At 43.3% G+C, this 27,999-nt stretch overlaps 2 protein-coding genes across 2 annotated transcripts; both read right to left on the bottom strand.

Annotated features, from left to right (window-relative positions):
- Window positions 1-235: 235 nt before the first annotated feature.
- Window positions 236-7,216, bottom strand: LOC128399079 (vomeronasal type-2 receptor 26-like). The gene is made up of 6 exons (XM_053360340.1): window positions 7,005-7,216; window positions 5,785-6,076; window positions 4,707-5,567; window positions 3,742-3,969; window positions 3,471-3,597; window positions 236-1,137 (listed from the first exon to the last, which is right to left on the bottom strand). Exons 1-6 carry the CDS (start codon window positions 7,214-7,216, stop codon window positions 236-238), a joined length of 2,622 nt encoding a protein of 873 aa, XP_053216315.1.
- A 4,767-nt stretch (window positions 7,217-11,983) lies between these two features.
- LOC128399078 (vomeronasal type-2 receptor 26-like) lies at window positions 11,984-23,576 on the bottom strand. The gene is made up of 6 exons (XM_053360339.1): window positions 23,365-23,576; window positions 22,118-22,409; window positions 21,040-21,900; window positions 20,079-20,306; window positions 19,808-19,934; window positions 11,984-12,885 (listed from the first exon to the last, which is right to left on the bottom strand). The coding sequence occupies exons 1-6, from the start codon at window positions 23,574-23,576 to the stop codon at window positions 11,984-11,986; spliced, it is 2,622 nt and encodes an 873-aa protein (XP_053216314.1).
- Between the last annotated feature and the right edge of the window lie 4,423 nt (window positions 23,577-27,999).

Raw genomic sequence — 27,999 nt, 5'->3', positions numbered from 1 at the left:
GAGTAGAAATCGAAAATATGCATGTGGAACATGTCAACATTTCAGACAGCTGAACAAAGCATTTGGTTACGTGCCCTAACAAGGAAATTGAAATGCATCTTATACTTTGTAGAGAAATGCAGTCATAACTTTAAAGTGAATGTCTATAACTAATGTTATATGCATGTATTTTCTCCCAACTGCCTTCTCCAGGAGACCCTAGGGTAGTGAAGGGTAGTGAGTCAAGACAGATGGCTTAATCCTTTCTTCGTATTAATTGATCCCTGCTATTCAGTTCAGGCCTCAGCACCATGATGTAGCATTTTGGGGAAAAGATACAACCCAGTAACCCAGCACTGGAGGCCAAGATGGAGAAGATCTCCACAGCCACCATGTGTTTCCCTTTTGTGCTCAGGTAGGTGGGAACAAAAGAGATCCAAACACTGCAAAATGCTAACATACTGAAGGTGATGAACTGGGCTTCATTAAAACTGTCAGGTAACTTGCGGGCCAGGAAGGCCACAATGAAGCTGGTGAGGGCCAAGAGGCCCATGTAGCCTAAGACACAATAGAACATGGTGACAGACCCAACGTTACATTGCACAATGGTTTCTTCAGCTACTGATTTCATGTCTAGATCAGGGAAGGGGGGAGATGTTATCAGCCACAGAGTACAGATACCCACCTGAATGAGGGAACCTGAAAGGACAATAGAATGGGCCAGTCTCTTTCCCACCCATTTCTTCATCTTAGAGCCAGGCTTTGTGGCTATGAATGCTAGAGAAACAATGATGGTCTTGGCCAACACACAAGAAACAGCAACAGAGAAGATGATGCCAAAAGCAGGTTGTTGGAGAAGGCAGGTCACTTTTCCAGGTTGGCCGAGGAAAAGCAAAGAGGAGAGGAAGCAGAGCAGGAGGGAGACCAGGAGAGTGTAGGTAAGCTCTCGGTTGTTGGCTATGACTATGGGTGTATCCTTGTGCTGGATAAAAATAGCCAGCACAAAAACAGTAATCAGGGAACATAAAACACTAAATGAGGCTAAGGTGATCCCTAAAGGTTCTTTATAGGACAAAAAATGTATAACTTTGGGGATGCATCCATTTCTCTTCTTGTTTGGATATTGATCTTCTGGGCAATTGGAACATGCATCCATATCTGAGAAACATAAAGAAAAGCTTAAATAGAAATTCAATTCTGACTCATCTGACCTGGCCCATTGAATGAACCATGTATTGTGATGAATTGTATATTATGGCTGTTCCACCACAGCAGCACTGGCTGCCGAGGCACATTTGTGGCTCGTGGGCCATGAGAGACAGCACACCAACCAGTAGTGAACCTACTGTCACATTTAAAAGTTGTATCAGATGAATAAACACCCAGCAATAAAAGGCAATGGGAGAGGGTTTACCCCAGCAATATATTTGTCTAAATTACAAATACCCAAATAGAGATGGTCATTCACCCTTGCTAAATTCAACATGCTGCCATCTGCCTTATTGCTGGGCAGATTCGAGGGTATACCATACGCAGAATGAGTCTGTCCCTGCTGCTTGATGGAGGTAGAAACTGTCTCTCATGCCTTGCTACGCTGTCGCTTCTACGGGGACGTACGCTCGGCATTTATCACCCCCTTCTATGCAAAAATCTTCAAATGGGTTCAAGCTCCAATGTTTAAAATCTCTGGTAGAGGACAAAGATTCAGAAATCATGTTAAAGGTGACCAAATTCTGTGCGATTGCCATAAAACATAGGGAACAAGCTGTGCTATCATCATGATTAAGGTTTTAAAGGACAACTTCACGTTATATTTTAGTGACTAAGATCTAATTTATATTTTTTTAACTGCTGCTATATCTGCACTGTCCCTCTTATACTGAACTGCTAATTTAAATGTATCCCTACTGTGTTTCATGACGTCCCTGATTTTGTATGTGAGCTGGAACTGGTCTGTGACCAAAATAATAAATTCATGCATAAGGAGCAAACCTTTTGGTTTGATTCCCAGCCCATGTAACACTTGTTCATTTGTGCAGGGGCCTCTCTCTGCTTCCTTTTGCTTGCAGCCTGCCAGCTGCTATCCTTTCAACAGGAGCATTCTAGACTATCAGGGATGTCCCTCCTTTGCCGGGGTTTTTGTTTTTCTCTCTCCCACAGTCGTTGCTGGATACCTGAGGACTCTTACTTCCTCTGGTAAAGCAGCAATTAATCTGCTAGCACAATTGCAAAGCAAAGCAGGTTCAGGGAGGGTTTCAAAATCAAGAGGCGACCAGAGATTGTAGGGAAGCAAATTCTTTCCTTTGCTGGCCTGAGGCTTTCCCTTACATAAAGGTACCCCTGCCCGTACGGGCCAGTCTTGACATACTCTAGGGTTGTGCGCCCATCTCACTCAAGAGGCCGGGGCCCAGCGCTGTCCGGAGACACTTCCGGGTCACGTGGCCAGCGTGACATCGCTGCTCTGGCGAGCCAGAGCCGCACACGGAAACGCCGTTTACCTTCCCGCTAGTAAGCGGTCCCTATTTATCTACTTGCACCCGGGAGTGCTTTCGAACTGCTAGGTTGGCAGGCGCTGGGACCGAACAACGGGAGCGCACCCCGCCGCGGGGATTCGAACCGCCGACCTTTCGATCGGCAAGCCCTAGGCGCTGAGGCTTTTACCCACAGCGCCACCCGCGTCCCATTCCCTTACATAGCTCCTGTTAATTCATGGTTTGCATATGCTGTCATTGGGTTGCCACACCCCTACCTCCCCCTGTTCCTGAGTTTGCTTTGAGCTTCCTCCAAATGTGATGTCTCTCACAGGGATTTTTCCCTCCAGGATATAATTTTTGAAGGAGAGCAGGCTCTGCTCCAAAACTGACCAGAGAGACAAGGATTCAATCATCTTCAATTCACCTTGAACACCTCCTTCATCCTCTTAGAATGGCAATGGTGCACACCTGAGAGGTACCAGAACTGAGTTCTGTTGAGTTCTGGACAGTGATTTATTTCAAAAGAATGTTTAGGGTTACTCTTATTTTGGCTGCTCCCCTCCCCCTCCCCCCTCCCTACGCACAACACCCTCTCAAACTCAGGACGAGGGAAACGAGGAAGCAGCGGTGCTCAAAGGATGGGAATGGCGGTAGCGGTGGGATCTGCCTGAGACCGGCAAAAGGAGGAGAAGCAGAAGCAGTTCCATCGCCTCCACCACAGCCACTCCAAGCTTCCCTCCCCAGGCACCGGTCCATCCATCCGTCGGTCATGGCAACACAAAATGTTTATGGGTACGCGTCCCACCGTGTCCCTCCACAAAAAAGTGCTGGTTCTTCCTGAAAAGGGCCATGTGTGTCACCCAATGGCTACTGTTCTGGGTCAAGATAGTTCTGCCATTTGAATTTATTCTCCTCTGCTGATCTTGTTATGTTCACTAAATAAAAGTTGCCCAGCTCAAGCCCAGCCTGTGGGTCTGTCTCCTTATGTGGTTATCAGGCTGCAAGGGCATTACCTACCAGTCTGGTTTGAAATCTTCCCCGCTGGGCATGGAGTGCAATCATAGCAACAAAACTTTTCCCCTTCCTTCCTTTTCTTCTGATGACCAGAGTGGCAGGGTTCATTACACAAAGAAAAGGGAAGCACCTGTACAAAAAGATGAGAGGAGTTGGGGGTGGAAGTGCTCTGCTATTTGCCACCCAGAGGACAATCTTACGCTTATCAATATGTGAACTTTAATCATAACCTAACAAGGCAAACTCTCTGCAGGTTGGTAACTACGATCCGTACCTGGTTAAAACTTTGGTGCCATCGAATTTTGTCCTCATTGATGATTAACTCTTTATCTCCTCTATCACTGAGACCCACCCATCCAACTTTCACTCTCTGGAAAGACGTGTTTGGGAATGTGACCAGATTCATGATATCAAACCCTCCTCTCATTTCCCTGTTATCATTAAATGATACCGTTTCTCCAGCTGAGTTGTTAAATGAAACACCTTGAAGAAATGAGTTGATCTATTTAAAAAGAAAAAGAAGAATAAAGCTATTTGAGGTTCCCAATTGAAACAGATTCCACGGTCAAGTTACAAGATGAAATGTAAACCAACAAAAGAGTATCTGTGACTAAGATGCTGAATAATTTGTCAGCTGTATTTATATATATATATATATATGAGAGGAAGGACCGTAAAGGGTAGCAGTTCCCTGGTTCAGCATCTCCTTTCATGGAAATGCCCAGATTCAATCCCCAAAATCTTCCGGTGATACTGGGAATCTCATATTGTCTCAAACCCTGTAGAGGCCAAACCAGACAAAGTACAGAACACTGAAACAGATGGATGTGAGGCCTAACTTAGTATAAAGCAACCTCCTGTCCTTCTGCTGATCTTTCCATTGACATGAATTGACATTGATAGGTCCCAGATTCAATGGCCAGAATCTTCAGGTAACACTGGGAATCTGGTCTTGTCTCAAACCCTGGAAAGCCATAGCCCATCGGAGCACCCAGGGCTTTCCTAACTTGCTTCTTCAGCTGCTTTTGGACAAAAAGACCAATCATCTCTAGCTAACAGGGTCAGGGGTCAGGGATGCTGGGAATGGAAGTCTAAAAATACCTGGAGACCCAAGTTTGCAAATCCCTACTGTACACAATACTGAAACAGATGACTGAAACTCTGTATAAGGAACTTCTTATGGTGTTCTTTCTGCTAATTGATCCATTGACGTGAGAATATTTGGTTCTGCAACATTACCTGCCAAGGCTGCAGAGATGGAAATCCAACACTGTAACCAACGGTCACTGTTCTGTGTGGGGATCTGGTTGAGGAAATGGCGCGCAATGTGTGAGCTATAGCATAGGCAGCATTATAGATACTGTAGCTCTGCCCAGTCATGTGCATTTCAAAAACACCTGCAGGGAGACTTTCTAGCCTCTCCTCTCCAGTACACATTCCATCTTCCTTGACAGGCATACCTGGATCAGGACAGAGACAGTCAAATGCCTGCTCCCAGAAGTCCTTCCAAAAGCCATCTGCTTTGGTCCTGTGTGTTTGGATGTTCTGAAGGAATTGGTTGAACTCTAGAAGTTCTTCTGAGTGAATTGTAAAGGAAAGGGCACCTTGGAATAGCCGAAAATCCAGGTTTCTCTGAAATCCGAAAGATACAAAATCTATCTTGGCTGTCATGATCCAGACCTTTGCAAATGATGTGTTTTGCAGGTTTCTATTATGTTTGAATGAGACAGCTGTTCTCAGCCATGCAGTTGCCCCATCATCTCCATAGAGGATAACTGTACTGGCCTTTTCATCTCTGAGACCTTCATAAATACCTTCAATTTCACCATATATTTTATCCAGATCTTCTATATGAGCTTGAAGTGGGATTCTTTTTGTGAAGGCTGAACAGATTCCATTCTGGGAAAACAATGGCTCCATGATCTTCAAAAAATGTTCTCCGCTGTCATATTTGGCAACAAAGAGCCCCACCCACTTCCATCTGAAGTACTGAAGTAACCGGATAATCCCTGCATATTCAAGGTCTTCATTTGGGACCATGGTATAAAAAGACTTCGGCAGTGATTGACTCTCCTCTGAAGCAAATGCGCCATAGGTGACCTAAAAGAAAATGATAATTTAGCAGAATATTTCCTTATTTTGTAATTTGTAGGCACAGTTCAAATTAGTTTTTAAAAATATACTGGCTTGATTTCTAGTTATAGGGAAGTAATGAAATTTTCAGGCTATTTCTCTATCACACTAATATTTCTCTATTCTTTCTAAACAAAATGTGTCAAAAGAAACTTCTCCACATTCTCCTATGCACTGTTTCTACCTGTGGAATCCTGTAGAGACTTAAGACACTTTCCATTTGGATAGAGATTTCAGAAGTAAGTCCCCCAATCACAGCCATGAGGTTTTTCTGAGTGTCACATTTGTAGTTGGGGACAAATCTTTGCCATTTGAAGAGAAGGTCCAATGTGGTTCGATAGGTCATTCTCTCATTAAAATAGCTGTCATAGATGTGGAAACCAAGGGTGACATTGGGCAAGATCTTTGGATTGTCATTGATCTCTTTTATCGCAAACACCAAGGCCAGGATGTTCTGATAGAACTTGATTTTTATTCTGTCAATAAGGAAGATATAAAAAGAGAGGTGGGAATATTTTAATGCATGAGACTGGCTTCTGCCTTTTTCTCCTCTGCACTTTCAGCTCTAAGCATCCTAGCAGAATGAACTTATTTCATAGACTTATGAGTAATTTGTTATCTTTACATTAATTATGTCATTTTCATTGTCTGCACTTTTTGGCATTTCCTTTCCCTCTGATGGCACTCCTGCACCATTCCTCTCTGCATTTACATATCTATATGTATTCCTATAAACCTGAAACTATACTATTGATGAAGACTCATCTGCTAAACATGATGGGGAGTCCAGAAAAGCTTGTGGAATCGACTATTGTTAAGTCTTGAAGGTGCTGCAGCGGTCCTCTATGCTTTTGTCAATATGCTGGTTTTATTTAGCTGTCTGTTCACTTGCGTTTCAAATAGTTTGCATATATATATGCATATACCAAGTGCTTTTTTTCTGGGGGGACACAGGAGGATGCATACCCCTAAACATTTTGTGAATCTTTGTACATATTTTATTTATTTGTATTTATCTTTCCCTATTTGAACTATAAACTGGTGATTTTCTTGAGTCAAAAAGGGAATACCCCAAACATTTTCAATTTTTTTTAGAAAACAGCACTACATATACATATACATATACATATACATATACATATAGTGGTAAAGATAACAAGGTAAAGGACCCCTGGGCAGTTAAGTCCAGTCAAAAGCGACTAAGGGGTTGCGGCACTCTACATTTATAATTGTCTTCTATTTGATTAACAAGAGATTTGAGGGTTGACAGTCGCTTACTAATATATAAATTCAATAAATAAATATTTCTAAATAGAATTTCTTTTTAGACAACACATGTTGTTCTTCGCTGATTCAGTGGAGCATAGAATAAACAGGGGAGGAAAGAGGGATATTCTTGCTTACTGTGGAATGTCAAACAGCCCCTGAGAAGGATGTTCCTTGAATAAAACTTCTTCAAAAAGGTAGGTGGTCTGACTTACAATCCCACCAATGAAGAGGTTCCCTACTTGACCCCATTCATGGGGCACAAGGATTGGATCAGCTGCAGGGCACTTCATTGTCCTGACTTCACACATTGTGTGAGGCAGCATCAGCAGCATCAAGAGCTTCACCATGGTAGCTTCAAACTCTCTCTTGGAAGATGCAGAGTTGTCCAAACACCTCCCCTGTCTCGATTGAGCTGCCTTGGAGGTTGCACTTAGCCTTCTTTTTAGCATCAGCAGGTGTACAAATGCTTTGAATATGAACTAAAATGATTAAAACTCCATTATAATAATAATAAAAATGTTGACAATAATGACCCCCCCTCTCTATGCCCAACACTCCAACATCTCACTAGCACAGGAGCATATTTAATGCTCTTACTATGCTGGGTTGTCCACTGTTTTCCAATGTCCTTAGAAAACTCCTGAGAACTCTGTCTAGCTGAACAAATTATTGTGATCTGGATAATTGCAGAGGGAGATAATTACTTCATTAGATCCAGGACTTTGAGTGGCACTTTTGCTCAAAAACTTTTTATTTTATTTTTCATTTTTCACATGGACAAAACAAGTTTGCTCTGGTCCCTGAAGGACTGAGACAGGGGAATTTGAGTGCAGAGTTCTATGCTGAGTGAACCCCAGACAAGGGCCCCAGACTCTGAATTGCATTTTTAAAAAGTAACCCTCAATATCTCCCAGAAAGAAAGTGATGGCATGTTCAGTTACACTTTTCTGTATTTTTATTTTATTTTAGATTAGAGCGTCCTTTTGTCAGTATGTGTGCGTAAGTGCCTCCAGCCAGCGATCAGCTTCTTAACATGAAATGTATTACAAGGGTCTGGTTGCTGGAGGAAGTGACAGAAATAAGATATGGCTACCCTATGGAGTGACATGGTTATGATGGCCAGGCCGCTCTGCCTAAGGGAAACCAAGTATTTCAATACATCCGCTTCAGAAGCTGCCTGTCTGGGAGCAAAGCCATAGCAGCCTCACAACCCCTCAAATGCTGCCCATGCCCTAGAATAAGATCTCCTATTGGAAGGGGCTAGGGAATATAATACTCCCTGTGTCATTTCTCTTGTCCAGTCTCCAAAAGCTCATCTGAGAAGGCGTCTGGAAGCTGAGCTGCCTCTCGTGCGAGTTCTCAAAAGTGCTCCATCTGGAAACGAGATAAGGCACCCACTATTTTGTCATTTAGGCCTGGGACAAACTGAGCCATGAAGAAAATGTTACCCTTAAGGCATTCAAGCATGAACAAGCAAAGCACCCGGATGACCCGATACTTGCCTTTGATTCTTACTACTGCCTGGTTGTCAGACCAAATCATACCCTGGTGTTCTCAAACTGGTGACCACATAAATGAAGGGTGACTAGAATGGGAAAGAATTCAAGAAAGGTTAGCTCCCACCAAATGCCCGCCAAATGCCAGGACGCCGACCAAGGATAGGCACACCAAAAGCCTCTGAAGAAGACTCCAAATCTGAAGCAAACGAAGGTCTCAGAGTGCACTTTCAGCTCATCTTGTGTGTTGAGTGGCTGCTGCCAAAATGACACTCCATTATATTCCCTAAGAAAAGTCAACCAGATCTTGAGACCCTCCTTAATGTTGTGGGACACCCTGACATGGTGATGGGGAGGCAATCCCCCCAGTGGTGAGCCACGCCAGACGTGCACAGCAGGCTCTCCCTTGGGCAATGACTCTGCAAGCAAAATTGAGATGACCAAGCAGAGATTGGACTTGCCTCAGCGTAGTCTTTTTAGCGTCGATCATGGCAGACAATAGAGATTTCAAAGTGTCCAGTTTTACTTCAGGTAGATGGGAGGTTTGTTTATATGTGTCCAACTCAATACCCAAGTCAGACAAAATGGTGGCTGGGCCTTCCATTTTCTCTGCAGCAAGCAGGATACTAAATTCCACAGTAAGGTGCACAAATGCGGCTAACACTTGTGCACATGCCGCGGGGTCAGGGGACCAATACTCAAATAATCATTGAGGTAATGCATGATGCATGGACAGACAAAAGTCACCTTCATGGCCCACTCTACAAATGTGCTAAAGGTTTTGAAGGCTGCACAGGCGACAGAACAGCCCATGGGCATAACTTTGTCAAAGTACCAGCTGTCCTGGAACTTGAAACCCAGCAACCAAAACTCATCGGGATGTACCGGGTGTAAGCAGAATGCCAATTCAATGTCACATTTTGCCAACAGGGCACTCGGACCACTCTCTCTAATCTAATTAATTTTATCGCATAATCCAGTGAGGTTGACTTGACCGGACACTTCTCCTCGGGACTGGTGTCATTTAACAAGCCGCCTTTTAATTAAGACAAGTTGTAGATCATGCAGAATTACCCAGGAGTCTTCTTGGGTATAATTCCAAGGGGTGACACAATGAATTTTTTGAAGGGTGGTGCAGGGAAAGGACCTGCAATGCGGCCGAGGAGCCATTCCTTCTCAATCTTTTTCTGTGCAACGAGCGGCATATCCCTTACTGACTTTTGGTTGGGAGGGTTCTTTGAGATTGGTGTACCTACAGCAGGGATCCGGAAGCCATCATGAAACCCGTCCTTCAGTTATTTTGCAGCCACCCTATTCGGGTATACTCATAAATGAAGCACCATGGCTGTAAGGGTGACAGCGGAGGGGGCTAGGGAAAGAGGGCATCACTTCTGCACAGAGCATTCACTGACTGAGTGCCTGAGTTACCCACTGCGGGTCCGCCATACTTCTTTATGGGCCTGGATCCTGAATTTGGAAAGCTGCAAAAAGATTTCCTATCCAGAAAACACTTAGAGCAAGAGTGGGAGCCCCCAGAGCGCTTGCATTTGTGGGATTAGCAGCACCTCTCTCTGTTACATGACCCATTGTTATACTGCCAGCAGACCTTATGCGGCACCTTGAGATGCATCTTAGAAGGTTTTGCCAGGTCCCCTCTCTTCTCTACATGGGGGGCAACCAACTCTGTCCATGTATCTTTAACCGTGGGATCCTTGGCAGCCCTCTCTCTAAATTCTTCGTCATAATCTAGGGCAGCCGCCTCCCCAGCCATCAATTTTGCTTTAAGGATGATGTGTTGATTGTTAAATAAATGCTACCCCCTGTCAGGGTATGCTGAAGAAACCACCCCATCATCCAGTTGTGGAAATTGCATTCCACATCAATTTCTTATCCTTCGTATGGCAATTGGCCACTTTTGATTGAAGGCTACATGAGGCAGTTCTTCTGATGTTAGATTCCCTGACCTTACCCCTGGCATCCAACCCTCCCAGTAGCCCCATTGTCGCGGCAATGTTGCTTATTTCTCCGCAACCAGACCCATTTAGGGAGCCCTGGAGATTTGTGAGTGGTCACCCAGTACCCTTTTATCCTGTCCTCATGGGATAGAGAAGAATCAGGTGTACCTGAGGACTCCGACAAGTCCAAAGAGTACCTTCTGTATTTGCATCCATGGCTCCTGGATTTTTGTGATCTTTTCTTCTTGCATTACACTCTGTGCACGTTGGGGCTTGAGGAACTGTCAGAAGGGCTGGTGAAAGGTAACTCATCCCTGCGCCTCCTGCCTCGGGAATGATGGCAGTGTGAGGACAACCTAGCCATGCCAGACTAGGCTTGCTCTAAACACTGCCTTAGATGGCCAATGGTCCTGTCCTGTCAATTATCATGCATCACTGAAAGGGTACCCTTTAATAATCCTGACGGGGTTGGCATCTATTACAAGGCAGCGCCATACTATAACCCACTAGGCCCAGCCAGTTGAACGTAGGAAGGAGGCAGGGGGTTGCCACAACACAGCCTTTTTGGAAGATTATTAGGAAGGGGCGACTGCCCACCACTGCCTTCCAATCTGATCAAGAGACAGCAGTGCAAACCACCAGGCCCCCAAAGGCCAGTTAATGTGTAGGGAGGCTCACACATGCTCATACAAACTAAATGGCCCTGACCACATGTTCAAAACAAAAAGGTGCCAACCATGTGATCCAAACAAAATGCGCTGACCATGTGATCCAAACAAATTAGTGCCGACCATGTGATCAAAACAAAAATGGTGGTGAATGCCTGCCACACAAGGGGAAAAACCTGGGTGGGGTCCCCACCCCCCAGCATTGTGCACATTGTGCCTGCAAACCTCACAAGGTGCCCACAAATCAGGCTAGTGTCCCCAGCACCATAGCGGAGTGAGGGGTGGCTGCAGCTGGGGCACAGCCCAAAATCATAAAGACTCAATAATCCCAAATTAGATGGTTCTTGTTTTCCTATCCCATTCTGTGTTACACTTCTGTTTACTTATTTAAAAAAGAATCATGGGGGAAATATGCAACAAATGCATATATTTACAGAAATAACATGAAAATACATTATATGAAATATTGGATACAGAAATGTTTCTATCAGGATAAATGACCCCTAAAACACAGGAAAAAATCATGATGATTTTTTTTTAAAAAAATATGAGTATGTTGCAATTTGCTTTGGAAATTAAAACTGGATTCAAGTTCTAAAGTACGAAAGAACAAGAAACTGAGGGAAATGATACTGACAGTTTCATCCAACCACAACATCTTTTTGTTAAAAAACACTCCCAGGGAAAAGAAATAGAAAGAAACCACAACACACGTATTAAAACAGAAATAGATTTTCAACTGATAAAATGAGAAATTCTGATACAGAAATGAAGGAACCCATTACAGCTACCAATGTCCAATTAAGGCTTGAGTGGAAATCAAAAATATGCATGTGGACATGTCAAATTGAAATGCAGCTTATACTTTGTAGAGAAATGCAGTCATAACTTTAAAGCGAATGTCTATAACTAATGTTGTATGCATGTATTTTCTCCCAATTGCCTTCTCCAGGAGACCCTAGGGTAGTGAAGGGTAGTGAGTCAAGACAGATGGCTTAATCCTTTCTTCGTATTAATTGATCCCTGCTGTTCAGTTCAGGCCTCAGCACCATGATGTAGCATTTTGGGGAAAAGATACAACCCAGTAACCCAGCACTGGAGGCCAAGATGGAGAAGATCTCCACAGCCACCATGTGTTTCCCTTTTGTGCTCAGGTAGGTTGGAACAAAAGAGATCCAAACACTGCAAAATGCTAACATACTGAAGGTGATGAACTGGGCTTCATTAAAACTGTCAGGTAACTTGCGGGCCAGGAAGGCCACAATGAAGCTGGTGAGGGCCAAGAGTCCCATGTAGCCTAAGACACAATAGAACATGGTGACAGACCCAACGTTACATTGCGCAATGGTTTCTTCAGCTACTGAATTCATGTCTAGATCAGGGAAGGGGGGAGATGTTATCAGCCACAGAGTACAGATACCCACCTGAATGAGGGAAGCTGAAAGGACAATAGAATGGGCCAGTCTCTTTCCCACCCATTTCTTCATCATAGATCCTGGCTTTGTGGCTATGAATGCTAGAGAAACAATGATAGTCTTGGCCAACACACAAGAAACAGCTACAGAGAAGATGATGCCAAAAGCAGGTTGTTGGAGAAGGCAAGTCACTTTTCCAGGTTGGCCGAGGAAAAGCAAAGAGGAGAGGAAGCAGAGCAGGAGGGAGACCAGGAGAGTGTAGGTAAGCTCTCGGTTGTTGGCTATGACTATGGGGGTATCCTTGTGCTGGATAAAAATAGCCAACACCAAAGCAGTAATCAAAGAACATAAGATACAAACAGAGGCTAAAATGATCCCTAAAGGTTCTTCATAGGACAGAAAACATATTGCTTTGGGGATGCATCCATTTCTCTTCTTGTTTGGATACTGATCTTCTGGGCAATTGGAACATGCATCCATATCTGAGAAACATAAAGAAAAGCTTAAATAGAAATTCAATTCTGACTCATCTGACCTGGCCCATTGAATGAACCATGTATTGTGATGAATTGTATATTATGGCTGTTCCACCCCAGCAGCACTGGCTGCCGAGGCACATTTGTGGCACGTGGGCCATGAGAGACAGCACACCAACCAGTAGTGAACCTACTGTCACATTTAAAAGTTGTATCAGATGAATAAACACCCAGCAATAAAAGGCAATGGGAGAGGGTTTACCCCAGCAATATATTTGTCTAAATTACAAATACCCAAATAGAGATGGTCATTCACCCTTGCTAAATTCAACATGCTGCCATCTGCCTTATTGCTGGGCAGATTCGAGGGTATGTTGAATGGTTTATTTAAATGTAAAGGTTCATCATTGTTGCACCCAATGTGTATGTCTTTAAGGGGCCAGAGCAAGGGCCAGAGTAAGATAACGAGACCCAGCTTTACAGCTGTGAAGCATAGCAGGTGCTTCTGAGTTGTATTTGATTAAGGTGTGTCAGCATTTGGGTGTAGTATATAAGGAGCAGCACCTAGCTCTCCCATTACCCTGGGGGATGGGTTGGTGGTTGGGTCTGGTTTGGTTGTTAATGTATTTAGTGTAAAAGGAGTTTTTGTTTTTCTTATTAAAACCTTGTTTAAGTTATTTTTGAGTCCTTTACTTTTTTATGCATGGTCTCCCCAGCAAGCTCTCTGCGCTACTAAACTGCAAATAGCCAACATCTTTGGTTATGGGCCCAGCTGCTGAGTGGATGACTGCATATTTTTGGACTCTGAGAAAGGTTTGAAAACTCCTTCTCCTGTTAGCGTAGTTCTGTGGGTCTGGAAGAGTTCCAGAATGGTTGACCGGGTTCCTGAAGCTGAGAAGGCTCTGGTCTTCCCACAGCTAACAGATGAGAACTACAGTTTATGGTCTTTTCGGGTGGAGGCGCTTTTGACCTCTAGAGAAGTATGGACCTATGTAACTGATGACCCTCCTGACCCTGTAACTAATGCTTGGTCAAAAGGAGATGCAAAAGCCAGGGCGATAATTAATTTGGCAGTCAGTGACCAGCAAGTAGTCTATATAAGAAATAAGAAAACTGCCAAAGAAATGTGGGACAGTCTTGCAGCAGTGCATGTTAGAAAAGAGTCAGCATCTGCATTGACGTTTTTCAAGCAGTTGTACCAGACGAAGTTGCAGCCTGGTGGTGATTTGGCAGCACACTTGAGACTTCTGGAGGCAATACGCTGCGAATTAATTCGAAGGGACATGGAGATACCTGATATTCAGTATGTTTTTATCATTCTATGTTCCCTTAATGAGGACTTTGATGGTATAGCTAGCCAGATATCTGCCGTTCCACCAGCACAATTAACTGTGGAAGGGGTAACGGCAAGATTAATGGGCGAGTTGGACAGAAGGGAGGCTTGTGCCATAAGCACTCCTATTTCCAGAAGTAATGAGGAACGCCATATGCAAACCTGTGGTGATACAACTGCATTTAAAGCTGCCAAGCGTTGTTGGTTCTGCAATAAACAAGGACATTTTGCAAAGGACTGCAGATCCAAAAGAAAGCAAAGTACTCCCAAGCCTGTTTCTGTTCGTCAGTCACGGTTGTCAGCCCAGCAGCCGACATCGTATAGTAGAGACAGAAACGAGCCGCGAGTTTTCCATGCTAGGACAACAGATCGTAAAAGACTTAAACGTGCCAAGTGGAAGTCTTTTGTTGTGGACTCAGGAGCATCTCAGCACGTTTGCAATGATCGAAGCTTGTTTATTTCTTTCGAAGAGGAAATTGGTAATGTACATTTAGCCAATTCACAAGTCTTGCAGTCGCTTGGCAGGGGTACTGTTAAACTTGACTCTTTAAACATTACAATAGCGAACTGCATTTACTGCCCGTCAGTGGACAATTTATTGTCAGTAAGGTGCTTTGCTCGTCAAGGCATAACTGTGCGTTTCTTAAAGTCAATGTGTGAGTTTTTCGATGGGAACAAACGTCTATTATATGCCCGGGAATCTGATGGTTTATATAGACTGTATTTTCGCACCTACTCCCAATCACCTATAAATTGCAGAGCAGCACAGTCAAGCCAGGGGTTGAGGAATGTAAGGCCTCATTCCGGGTGTGTCCATGAGGCGCACAGAATTCTGGGACACCTGAATTTTGCTGATGTAATTAAGACAAAGAATATTGTTAATGGCCTCAACTTAAAACCATGTAAATTCTTTATGCAATGTCTATCCTGTTGCAAGAATAAGATTAAGGTTGCACGCAAGGGTAGGTGCTCAGATAGGAAAGTAACTGAGCCATTTGAGCGTGTACATTGTGATTTAGTTGGGCCACTCCCACCATCATTAGGAGGTTCTAAGTACTGGCTTACTCTGATAGACCAGTATAGTAGATATTGTTGGACTTATGCAATAGCTGAGAAGTCCCAAGCATTTGAGAAGTACAAAGTTTTTTGCAACTGGGTAAAAACGCACTTTAACAAATCAATTAAGAACCTGTTTTCTGACCGGGGCGGGGAATTTGTTTCTGAGGATTTTGAGAAATTCCTGGAAGCGCAGGGGACTACTCATGAGTTATCTTGCCCCCGAAGTCCCTGGCAAAATGGGCTTGTTGAAGTTGTGCAGCGTGACCTACAGGCAGGGGTTAAAACGTATCTGCACGATGCTAATCTGCCCAAAGACTTTTGGGCTGAAGCGCTTAATGCTTTTTGTTATGTTAAAAATCGCAGTTATCATTCTGGTTTAGATGTCACCCCCTATGAGAAGCTGTTTAAAAAACGCCCTAATCTGAAATACCTACGCATTTGGGGTTCAGATGTAATTATGCATTATCCTGCTAAGCAGAAATTGGGTGAACGTAGTGTCCAGGGAAAATTAATGGGCTACCAGCAGGGGGCGTACAGAATTTACATACCAGCAACTGGCAAATTTCATATTACCAGAAGCATGATACAAACTGTAAATTGGAATGGAGTTGCTGTCTTCCAAGATACTGATGGTATAGATAATACTGAGGAAGAAGAGGAAGAAGCAGCAGCAGCAGCAGCAGGAAATGGTGCTTCTGAATTAATGGAAAAAGACAAAAAGTCTGTTGAATCTGATTTGTTTGATGATTTAAAGTCACAGGCACCCGAGGGGAAGTTAGATTCTCTTGAGTTTTCTGACTGTGAGCTTAGCCTACAGGCATCTCTTCAATCGGACAATGATTTACAACCTGAAACTAGTGGTTCACTTAGTCCCATTAAGTCTGAGGAGTCTGACTCTCCTTCCGGACTGAGACGTTCAGATAGAAAGAGACAGAAGCCACAACGTTTTGCAGATGAACATTTTAATACTGTGTATGCCAATAAGGCAGTTTTTGAGCCAAAAAGCTACAATGATGTTCAGAAATTACCTAAGCAACAAGCTGCAAATTGGTATAAAGCTATGAACTCTGAGATAGCTTCTTTAAAAGAGCATAACACTTGGTCTCTTGTACCACAAACCCCAGATATGAGACTTATTGATTCAAAATGGGTTTATAGAGTTAAAATGAATGACAAAAATGAAGTTGTAAGGTACAAAGCAAGACTAGTTGCTAGGGGTTTTCAACAAATTCCAGGCGAAGATTATGATTTGTGTTATTCACCAAGCGTAAAATATGAAACAGTTAAGCTTTTGTTAAAAGATGCATCACAACGTGGACATTCTGTTTATCACCTAGATATAAAAACTGCATATTTGTTTGCAGATTTAAAAGAACAAATTTTTATGCGTGTTCCTGAAGGCATAGACGCCGCTGAAGGTTTGGTATGCAAATTAAATAAATCCCTTTATGGTCTGCACCAAAGTGGAAGGAATTGGCACCAAACTTTAGCAAAAGAATTGCTGGATATTGGTTTTTCACAAGGAAAGGCAGACAACTGTGTGTTTATAAAGGAAAGGGCAAACTCTGTAACAAAAATATGTGTGTATGTAGATGACGTGTTAATTTCTACAAAAACTAAACAGGAATATGAACTGGTAGTATCACAGTTACAGAAGAAATTTGATGTGGTGGAATTAGGCATAGCTAAAAATTACTTATCCATGCAAATTGAGAAAGGCAAAAATGGATCTTTTCTGGTTCATCAAACTGCAAAAATTGATGATCTTGTTGAAATGCTATGTTTAGAAAATGCAAATGGCAAGGAAACGCCTATGGTGTGTGGTTTCACCTTTACAGGTGAAGATAAGCCATTTCCTAACAAAACTTTGTATCGTTCTGCTATAGGCAAGCTAAATTTCATTCAAAGAATCTCAAGACCAGATATAACTTATGCTTTTCACTTTCTGGCAAAATTTGTGGAAAAGCCTACTACACAATGTTTCTCTGCTCTTAAGAGAGTGGTAATGTACCTTAAACACACCAAACATTATAGGTTGCAGTTTACAACATGTATTGACAAAGGTTTTGAAATTTTCTGCGATGCATCTCATGCAGTGGAACAAAATAATTGCAAGGGTGTGTCTGGTATGGTGTTTTGTTATAACGGTTGTCCATTTGAATGGAAGTCCCAGACACAAACCATTATTTGTCTCTCCACAACAGAGAGTGAATTATGTGCATGCGTTCAGGCCACTCGTGATGTAGAACGGTATCTGCAAGTATTTGCAGACCTACAGATGCAAGTAACACTACCAGTAAAAGTTTACCTTGATTCCCAGAGCGGACTTGCTATCCTGTGTTCAGAGACCAATACGCAGCGCACTAGAGTCTTAAGGTTACGTTTACAGTTTGTAAAGAAACTAATTGCTGACGAAATGATTGTATTTGAATATGTTCCAGGTGACAATCAAATTGCGGACATTTTTACTAAAGCACTTCCAAAGGTTACACATGAAAGACATGTACAAAATATGCTTTATGTTTTTGTTCCACAATGATGAACCGCAGGGGAAATGTTGAATGGTTTATTTAAATGTAAAGGTTCATCATTGTTGCACCCAATGTGTATGTCTTTAAGGGGCCAGAGCAAGGGCCAGAGTAAGATAACGAGACCCAGCTTTACAGCTGTGAAGCATAGCAGGTGCTGCTGAGTTGTATTTGATTAAGGTGTGTCAGCATTTGGGTGTAGTATATAAGGAGCAGCACCTAGCTCTCCCATTACCCTGGGGGATGGGTTGGTGGTTGGGTCTGGTTTGGTTGTTAATGTATTTAGTGTAAAAGGAGTTTTTGTTTTTCTTATTAAAACCTTGTTTAAGTTATTTTTGAGTCCTTTACTTTTTTATGCATGGTCTCCCCAGCAAGCTCTCTGCGCTACTAAACTGCAAATAGCCAACAGGGTATACCATACGCAGAATGAGTCTGTCCCTGCTGCTTGATGGAGGTAGAAACTGTCTCTCATGCCTTGCTACGCTGTCGCTTCTACGGGGACGTACGCTCGGCATTTATCACCCCCTTCTATGCAAAAATCTTCAAATGGGTTCAAGCTCCAATGTTTAAAATCTCTGGTAGAGGACAAAGATTCAGAAATCATGTTAAAGGTGACCAAATTCTGTGCGATTGCCATAAAACATAGGGAACAAGCTGTGCTATCATCATGATTAAGGTTTTAAAGGACAACTTCACGTTATATTATAGTGAATAAGATCTAATTTATATTTTTTTAACTGCTGCTATATCTGCACTGTCCCTCTTATACTGAACTGCTAATTTAAATGTATCCCTACTGTGTTTCATGACGTCCCTGATTTTGTATGTGAGCTGGAACTGGTCTGTGACCAAAATAATAAATTCATGCATAAGGAGCAAACCTTTTGGTTTGATTCCCAGCCCATGTAACACTTGTTCATTTGTGCAGGGGCCTCTCTCTGCTTCCTTTTGCTTGCAGCCTGCCAGCTGCTATCCTTTCAACAGGAGCATTCTAGACTATCAGGGATGTCCCTCCTTTGCCGGGGTTTTTGTTTTTCTCTCTCCCACAGTCGTTGCTGGATACCTGAGGACTCTTACTTCCTCTGGTAAAGCAGCAATTAATCTGCTAGCACAATTGCAAAGCAAAGCAGGGTCAGGCAGGGTTTCAAAATCAATAAGCGACCAGAGATTGTAGGGTAGCAAATGCTTTCCTTTGCTGGCCTGAGGCTTTCTCTTACATAGCTGCTGTCAATTTCAGGGTATGCATAGGTTGTCACTGGGTTGCCACACCCCTACTCCCCCCGTTCCTCAGTTTGCTTTTAGTTTCCTCCAAATATGATGCCTCTCGCAGGGCTTTTTCCTCCCAGGATATAATTTTTGAAGGCTCTGCTCTAAAACTGACCAGAGAGACAAGGATTCAATCATCTTCAATTCACCTTGAACACCTCCTTCATCCTCTTAGAATGGCAATGGTGCACACCTGAGAGGTACCAGAACTGAGTTCTGTTGAGTTCTGGACAGTGATTTATTTCAAAAGAATGTTTAGGGTTACTCTTATTTTGGCTGCTCCCCTCCCCCTCCCCCCTCCCTACCCACAACACCCTCTCAAACTCAGGACGAGGGAAACGAGGAAGCAGCGGTGCTCAAAGGATGGGAATGGCGGTGGCGGTGGGATCTGCCTGAGACCGGCAAAAGGAGGAGAAGCAGAAGCAGTTCCATCGCCTCCACCACAGCCACTCCAAGCTTCCCTCCCCAGGCACCGGTCCATCCATCCGTCGGTCATGGCAACACAAAATGTTTATGGGTACGCGTCCCACCGTGTCCCTCCACAAAAAAGTGCTGGTTCTTCCTGGAAAAGGCCATGTGTGTCACCCAATGGCTACAGTTCTGGGTCAAGATAGTTCTGCCATTTTAATTTATTCTCCTCTGCTGATCTTGTTATGTTCACTAAATAAAAGTTGCCCAGCTCAAGCCAAGCCTGTGGGTCTGTCTCCTTATGTGGTTATCAGGCTGCAAGGGCATTACCTACCAGTCTGGTTTGAAATCTTCCCCGCTGGGCATGGAGTGCAATCATAGCAACAAAACTTTTCCCCTTCCTTCCTTTTCTTCTGATGACCAGAGTGGCAGGGTTCATTGCACAAAGAAAAGGGAAGCACCTGTACAAAAAGATGAGAGGAGTTGGGGGTGGAAGTGCTCTGCTATTTGCCACCCAGAGGACAATCTTACGCTTATCAATATGTGAACATAAATCAGAACCTAAGAAGGCAAACTCTCTGCAGGTTGGTAACTACGATCCGTACCTGGTTAAAACTTTGGTGCCATAGAATTTTGTCCTCATTGATGATTAACTCTTTATCTCCTCTATCACTGAGACCCACCCATCCAACTTTCACTCTCTGGAAAGACGTGTTTGGGAATGTGACCAGATTCATGATATCAAACCCTCCTCTCATTTCCCTGTTATCATTAAATGATACCGTTTCTCCAGCTGAGTTGTTAAATGAAACACCTTGAAGAAATGAGTTGATCTATTTAAAAAGAAAAAGAAGAATAAAGCTATTTGAGGTTCCCAATTGAAACAGATTCCACGGTCAAGTTACAAGATGAAATGTAAACCAACAAAAGAGTATCTGTGACTAAGATGCTGAATAATTTGTCAGCTGTATTTATATATATATATATGAGAGGAAGGACCGTAAAGGGTAGCAGTTCCCTGGTTCAGCATCTCCTTTCATGGAAATGCCCAGATTCAATCCCCAAAATCTTCCGGTGATACTGGGAATCTCATATTGTCTCAAACCCTGTAGAGGCCAAACTAGACAGAGTACAGAACACTGAAACAGATGGATGTGAGGCCTAACTTAGTATAAAGCAACCTCCTGTCCTTCTGCTGATCTTTCCATTGACATGAATTGACATTGATAGGTCCCAGATTCAATGGCCAGAATCTTCAGGTAACACTGGGAATCTGGTCTTGTCGCAAACCCTGGAAAGCCATAGCCCATCGGAGCACCCAGGGCTTTCCTAACTTGCTTCTTCAGCTGCTTTTGGACAAAAAGACCAATCATCTCTAGCTAACAGGACCAGTGGTCAGGGATGCTGGGAATTGAAGTCTAAAAACACCTGGAGACCCAAGTTTGCAAATCCCTACTGGACACAATACTGAAACAGATGTCTGAAACTCTGTATAAGGAACTTCTTATGGTGTTCTTTCTGCTAATTGATCCATTGACGTGAGAATATTTGGTTCTGCAACATTACCTGCCAAGGCTGCAGAGATGGAAATCCAACACTGTAACCAACGGTCACTGTTCTGTGTGGGGATCTGGTTGAGGAAATGGCGCGCAATGTGTGAGCTATAGCATAGGCAGCATTATAGATACTGTAGCTCTGCCCAGTCATGCGCATTTCAAAAACACCTGCAGGGAGACTTTCTAGCCTCTCCTCTCCAGTACACATTCCATCTTCCTTGACAGGCATACCTGGATCAGGACAGAGACAGTCAAATGCCTGCTCCCAGAAGTCCTTCCAAAAGCCATCTGCTTTGGTCCTGTGTGTTTCGATGTTCTGGAGGAATTGGTTGAACTCTAGAAGTTCTTCTGAGTGAATTGTAAAGGAAAGGGCACCTTGGAATAGCCGAAAATCCAGGTTTCTCTGAAATCCGAAAGATACAAAATCTATCTTGGCTGTCATGATCCAGACCTTCGCAAATGATGTGTTTTGCAGGTTTCTATTATGTTTGAATGAGACAGCTGTTCTCAGCCATGCAGTTGCCCCATCATCTCCATAGAGGATAACTGTACTGGCCTTTTCATCTCTGAGACCTTCATAAATACCTTCAATTTCACCAGATATTTTATCCAGATCTTCTATATGAGCTTGAAGTGGGATTCTTTTTGTGAAGGCTGAACAGATTCCATTCTGGGAAAACAATGGCTCCATGATCTTCAAAAAATGTTCTCCGCTGTCATATTTGGCAACAAAGAGCCCCACCCACTTCCATCTGAAGTACTGAAGTAACCGGATAATCCCTGCATATTCAAGGTCTTCATTTGGGACCATGGTATAAAAAGACTTCTGCATTGATTGACTCTCCTCTGAAGCAAATGCGCCATAGGTGACCTAAAAGAAAATGATAATTTAGCAGAATATTTCCTTATTTTGTAATTTGTAGGCACAGTTCAAATTAGTTTTTAAAAATATACTGGCTTGATTTCTAGTTATAGGGAAGTAATGAAATTTTCAGGCTATTTCTCTATCACACTAATATTTCTCTATTCTTTCTAAACAAAATGTGTCAAAAGAAACTTCTCCACATTCTCCTATGCACTGATTCTACCTGTGGAATCCTGTAGAGACTTAAGACACTTTCCATTTGGATAGAGATTTCAGAAGTAAGTCCCCCAATCACAGCCATGAGGTTTTTCTGAGTGTCACATTTGTAGTTGGGGACAAATCTTTGCCATTTGAAGAGAAGGTCCAATGTGGTTCGATAGGTCATTCTCTCATTAAAATAGCTGTCATAGATGTGGAAACCAAGGGTGACATTGGGCAAGATCTTCGGATTGTCATTGATCTCTTTTATCGCAAACACCAAGGCCAGGATGTTCTGATAGAACTTGATTTTTATTCTGTCAATAAGGAAGATATAAAAAGAGAGGTGGGAATATTTTAATGCATGAGACTGGCTTCTGCCTTTTTCTCCTCTGCACTTTCAGCTCTAAGCATCCTAGCAGAATGAACTTATTTCATAGACTTATGAGTAATTTGTTATCTTTACATTAATTATGTCATTTTCATTGTCTGCACTTTTTGGCATTTCCTTTCCCTCTGATGGCACTCCTGCACCATTCCTCTCTGCATTTACATATCTATATGTATTCCTATAAACCTGAAACTATACTATTGATAAAGACTCATCTGCTAAACATGATGGGGAGTCCAGAAAAGCTTGTGGAATCGACTATTGTTAAGTCTTGAAGGTGCTGCAGGGGTCCTCGATGCTTTTGTCAATATGCTGGTTTTATTTAGCTGTCTGTTCACTTGCGTTTCAAATAGTTTGCATATATATATGCATATACCAAGTGCTTTTTTCTGGGGGGACACAGGAGGATGCATACCCCTAAACATTTTGTGAATCTTTGTACATATTTTATTAATTGTATTTATCTTTCCCTATTTGAACTATAAACTGGTGATTTTCTTGAGTCAAAAAGGGAATACCCCAAACATTTTCAATTTTTTTTTTTAGAAAACAGCACTGCATATACATATACATATACAAATACAAATACAAATACAAATACAAATACAAATACAAATACAATGGTAAAGGTAACAAGGTAAAGGACCCCTGGGCAGTTAAGTCCAGTCAAAAGCGACTAAGGGGTTGCGGCACTCTACATTTATAATTGTCTTCTATTTGATTAACAAGAGATTTGAGGGTTGACAGTCGCTTACTAATATATAAATTCAATAAATAAATATTTGTAAATAGAATTTCTTTTTAGACAACACATGTTGTTCTTCGCTGATTCAGTGGAGCATAGAATAAACAGGGGAGGAAAGAGGGATATTCTTGCTTACTGTGGAATGTCAAACAGCTCTTGAGAAGGATGTTCCTTGAATAAAACTTCTTCAAAAAGGTAGGTGGTCTGACTTACAATCCCACCAATGAAGAGGTCTCCTACTTGACCCCATTCATGGGGCACAAGGATTGGATCAGCTGCAGGGCACTTCATTGTCCTGACTTCACACATTGTGTGAGGCAGCATCAGCAGCATCAAGAGCTTCACCATGGTAGCTTCAAACTCTCTCTTGGAAGATGCAGAGTTGTCCAAACACCTCCCCTGTCTCGATTGAGCTGCCTTGGAGGTTGCACTTAGCCTTCTTTTTAGCATCAGCAGGTGTACAAATGCTTTGAATACGAACTAAAATGATTAAAACTCCATTATAATAATAATAAAAATGTTGACAATAATGACTCCCCCTCTCTATGCCCAACACTCCTACATCTCACTAGCACAGGAGCATATTTAATGCTCTTACTATGCTGGGTTGTTCACTGTTTTCCAATGTCCTTAGAAAACTCCTGAGAACTCTGTCTAGCTGAACAAATTATTGTGATCTGGATAATTGCAGAGGGAGATAATTACTTCATTAGATCCAGGACTTTGAGTGGCACTTTTGCTCAAAAACTTTTTATTTTATTTTTTATTTTTCACATGGACAAAACAAGTTTGCTCTGGTCCCTGAAGGACTGAGACAGGGGAATTTGAGTGCAGAGTTCTATGCTGAGTGAACCCCAGACAAGGGCCCCAGACTCTGAATTGCATTTTTAAAAAGTAACCCTCAATATCTCCCAGAAAGAAAGTGATGGCATGTTCAGTTACACTTTTCTGTATTTTTATTTTATTTTAGATTAGAGCGCCCTTTTGTCAGTATGTGTGCGTAAGTGCCTCCAGCCAGCGATCAGCTTCTTAACATGAAATGTATTACAAGGGTCTGGTTGCTGGAGGAAGTGACAAAAATAAGATATGGCTACCCTATGGAGTGACATGGTTATGATGGCCAGGCCGCTCTGCCTAAGGGAAACCAAGTATTTCAATACATCCGCTTCAGAAGCTGCCTGTCTGGGAGCAAAGCCATAGCAGCCTCACAACCCCTCAAATGCTGCCCATGCCCTAGAATAAGATCTCCTATTGGAAGGGGCTAGGGAATGTAATACTCCCTGTGTCATTTCTCTTGTCCAGTCTCCAAAAGCTCATCTGAGAAGGCGTCTGGAAGCTGAGCTGCCTCTCGTGCGAGTTCTCAAAAGTGCTCCATCTGGAAACGAGATAAGGCACCCACTATTTTGTCATTTAGGCCTGGGACAAACTGAGCCATGAAGAAAATGTTACCCTTAAGGCATTCAAGCATGAACAAGCAAAGCACCCGGATGACCCGATACTTGCCTGTGATTCTTACTACTGCCTGGTTGTCAGACCAAATCATACCCTGGTGTTCTCAAACTGGTCACCACATAAATGAAGGGTGACTAGAATGGGAAAGAATTCAAGAAAGGTTAGCTCCCGCCAAATGCCCGCCAAATGCCAGGACGCCGACCAAGGATAGGCACACCAAAAGCCTCTGAAGAAGACTCCAAAGCTGAAGCGACCGAAGGTGTCAGAGTGCACTTTCAGCTCATCTTTTCTGTTGAACGGCTGCTGCCAAAATGACACTCCATTATATTCCCTAAGAAAAGTCAACCAGATCTTGAGACCCTCCTTAATGTTGCGGGACACCCTGACATGGTGATGGGGAGGCAATCCCCCCAGTGGTGAGCCACGCCAGACGTGCACAGCAGGCTCTCCCTTGGGCAATGACTCTGCAAGCAAAATTGAGATGACCAAGCAGAGATTGGACTTGCCTCAGCGTAGTCTTTTTAGCGTTGATCATGGCAGACAATAGAGATTTCAAAGTGTCCAGTTTTACTTCAGGTAGATGGGAGGTTTGTTTATATGTGTCCAACTCAATACCCAAGTCAGACAAAATGGTGGCTGGGCCTTCCATTTTCTCTGCAGCAAGCAGGATACTAAATTCCACAGTAAGGTGCACAAATGCGGCTAACACTTGTGCACATGCCGTGTGGTCAGGGGACCAATAATCAAATAATCATTGAGGTAATGCATGATGCATGGACAGACAAAAGTCACCTTCATGGCCCACTCTACAAATGTGCTAAAGGTTTTGAAGGCTGCACAGGTGACAGAACAGCCCATGGGCATAACTTTGTCAAAGTACCAGCTGTCCTGGAACTTGAAACCCAGCAACCAAAACTCATTGGGATGTACCGGGTGTAAGCAGAATGCCAACTCAATGTCACATTTTGCCAACAGGGCACTCGGACCACTCTCTCTAATCTAATTAATTTTATCACATAATCCAGTGAGGTTGACTTGACCGGACACTTCTCCTCGGGACTGGTGTCATTTAACAAGCCGCCTTTTAATTAAGACAAGTTGTAGATCATGCAGAATTACCCAGGAGTCTTCTTGGGTATAATTCCAAGGGGTGACACAATGAATTTTTTGAAGGGTGGTGCAGGGAAAGGACCTGCAATGCGGCCGAGGAGCCATTCCTTCTCAATCTTTTTCTGTGCAACGAGCGGCATATCCCTTACTGACTTTTGGTTGGGAGGGTTCTTTGAGATTGGTGTACCTACAGCAGGGATCCGGAAGCCATCATGAAACCCGTCCTTCAGTTATTTTGCAGCCTCCCTATTCGGGTATACTCATAAGTGAAGCACCATGGCTGTAAGGGTGACAGCAGAGGGGGCTAGGGAAAGAGGGCGTCACTTCTGCACAGAGCATTCACTGACTGAGTGCCTGAGTTACCCACTGCGGGTCCGCCATACTTCTTTATGGGCCTGGATCCTGAATTTGGAAAGCTGCAAAAAGATTTTCTATCCTGAAAACACTTAGAGCAAGAGTGGGAGCCCCCAGAGCACTTTCATTTGTGGGATTAGCAGCACCTCTCTCTGTTACATGACCCATTTTTATACTGCCAGCAGACCTTATGCGGCACCTTGAGATGCATCTTAGAAGGTTTTGCCAGGTCCCCTCTCTTCTCTACATGGGGGGCAACCAACTCTGTCCATGTATCTTTAACCGTGGGATCCTTGGCAGCCCTCTCTCTAAATTCTTCGTCATAATCTAGGGCAGCCGCCTCCCCAGCCATCAATTTTGCTTTAAGGATGATGTGTTGATTGTTAAATAAATGCTACCCCCTGTCAGGGTATGCTGAAGAAACCACCCCATCATCCAGTTGTGGAAATTGCATTCCACATCAATTTCTTATCCTTCGTATGGCAATTGGCCACTTTTGATTGAAGGCTACATGAGGCAGATCTTCTGATGTTAGATTCCCTGGCATCCAACCCTCCCAGTAGCCCCATTGTCACGGCAATGTTGCTTATTTCTCCGCAACCAGACCCATTTAGGGAGCCCTGGAGATTTGTGAGTGGTCACCCAGTACCCTTTTATCCTGTCCTCATGGGATAGAGAAGAATCAGGTGTACCTGAGGACTCCGACAAGTCCAAAGAGTAGCTTCTGTATTTGCATCCATGGCTCCTGGATTTTTGTGATCTTTTCTTCTTGCATTACACTCTGTGCACGTCGGGGCTTGAGGAGCTGTCAGAAGGGCTGGTGAAAGGTAACTCATCCCTGCGCCTCCCGCCTCGGGAATGATGGCAGTGTGAGGACAACCTAGCCATGCCAGAATAGCCTTGCTCTAAACACTTCCTTAGATGGCCAATGGTCCTGTCCTGTCAATTATCATGCATCACTGAAAGGGTACCCTTTAATAATCCTGACGGGGTTGGCATCTATTACAAGGCAGCGCCATACTACAACCCACTAGGCCCAGCCAGTTGAACGTAGGAAGGAGGCAGGGGGTTGCCGCAACACAGCCTTTTTGGAAGGTTATGAGGAAGGGGCGACTGTCCACCACTGCCTTCCAATCTGATCAAGAGACAGCAGTGCAAAGCACCAGGCCCCCAAAGGCCGGTTAATGTGTAGGGAGGCTCACACATGCTCATACAAACTAAATGGCCCTGACCACATGTTCAAAACAAAAAGGTGCCAACCATGTGATCCAAACAAAATGCGCTGACCATGTGATCCAAACAAAATGGCGCCGACCATGTGATCCAAACAAAAATGGTGGTGAATGCCTGCCACACAAGGGGAAAAACCTGGGTGGGGTCCCCACCCCCCAGCATTGTGCACATTGTGCCTGCAAACCTCACAAGGTGCCCACAAATCAGGCTAGTGTCCCCAGCACCATAGCGCAGTGAGGGGTGGCTGCAGCTGGGACACAGCCCAAAATCATAAAGACTCAATAATCCCAAATTAAATGGTTCTTGTTTTCCTATCCCATTCTGTGTTACACTTCATGGGGAAAATATGCAACAAATGCATTTATTTACAGAAATAACATGAAAATACATTATATGAAATATTGGATACAGAAATGTTTCTATCAGGATAAATGACCCCTAAAACACAGGAAAAAATCATGATGATTTTTTTTAAAAAAATATGAGTATGTTGCAATTTGCTTTGGAAATTAAAACTGGATTCAAGTTCTAAAGTACGAAAGAACAAGAAACTGAGAGAAATGATACTGACAGTTTCCTCCAACCACAACATCTTTTTGTTGAAAAACACTCCCAGGGAGAA

The sequence above is a fragment of the Podarcis raffonei genome, chromosome 13 (assembly GCF_027172205.1).
Source record: "Podarcis raffonei isolate rPodRaf1 chromosome 13, rPodRaf1.pri, whole genome shotgun sequence".
NCBI lineage: Eukaryota > Metazoa > Chordata > Lepidosauria > Squamata > Lacertidae > Podarcis > Podarcis raffonei.
Note: the sequence above shows the minus strand (reverse complement) of the source record. Positions and strands in the feature narration are given on the sequence as shown.

Excerpts from the sequence above, each read along its gene's own strand:
- LOC128399078 (XM_053360339.1), bottom strand. The coding sequence starts at position 23,576 with ATGGTGAAGCTCTTGATGCTGCTGATGCTGCCTCACACAATGTGTGAA. Across the intron at positions 19,935-20,078 it reads GGCACCAAAGTTTTAACCAG|GTGCTTCCCTTTTCTTTGTG; the intron begins GTACGGATCGTA and ends CTTTTTGTACAG. Across the intron at positions 12,886-19,807 it reads GAAGATTTCAAACCAGACTG|ATATGGATGCATGTTCCAAT; the intron begins GTAGGTAATGCC and ends TATGTTTCTCAG.
- LOC128399079 (XM_053360340.1), bottom strand. The coding sequence starts at position 7,216 with ATGGTGAAGCTCTTGATGCTGCTGATGCTGCCTCACACAATGTGTGAA. Across the intron at positions 3,970-4,706 it reads CATCTCTGCAGCCTTGGCAG|ATCAACTCATTTCTTCAAGG; the intron begins GTAATGTTGCAG and ends CTTTTTAAATAG. Across the intron at positions 3,598-3,741 it reads GGCACCAAAGTTTTAACCAG|GTGCTTCCCTTTTCTTTGTG; the intron begins GTACGGATCGTA and ends CTTTTTGTACAG.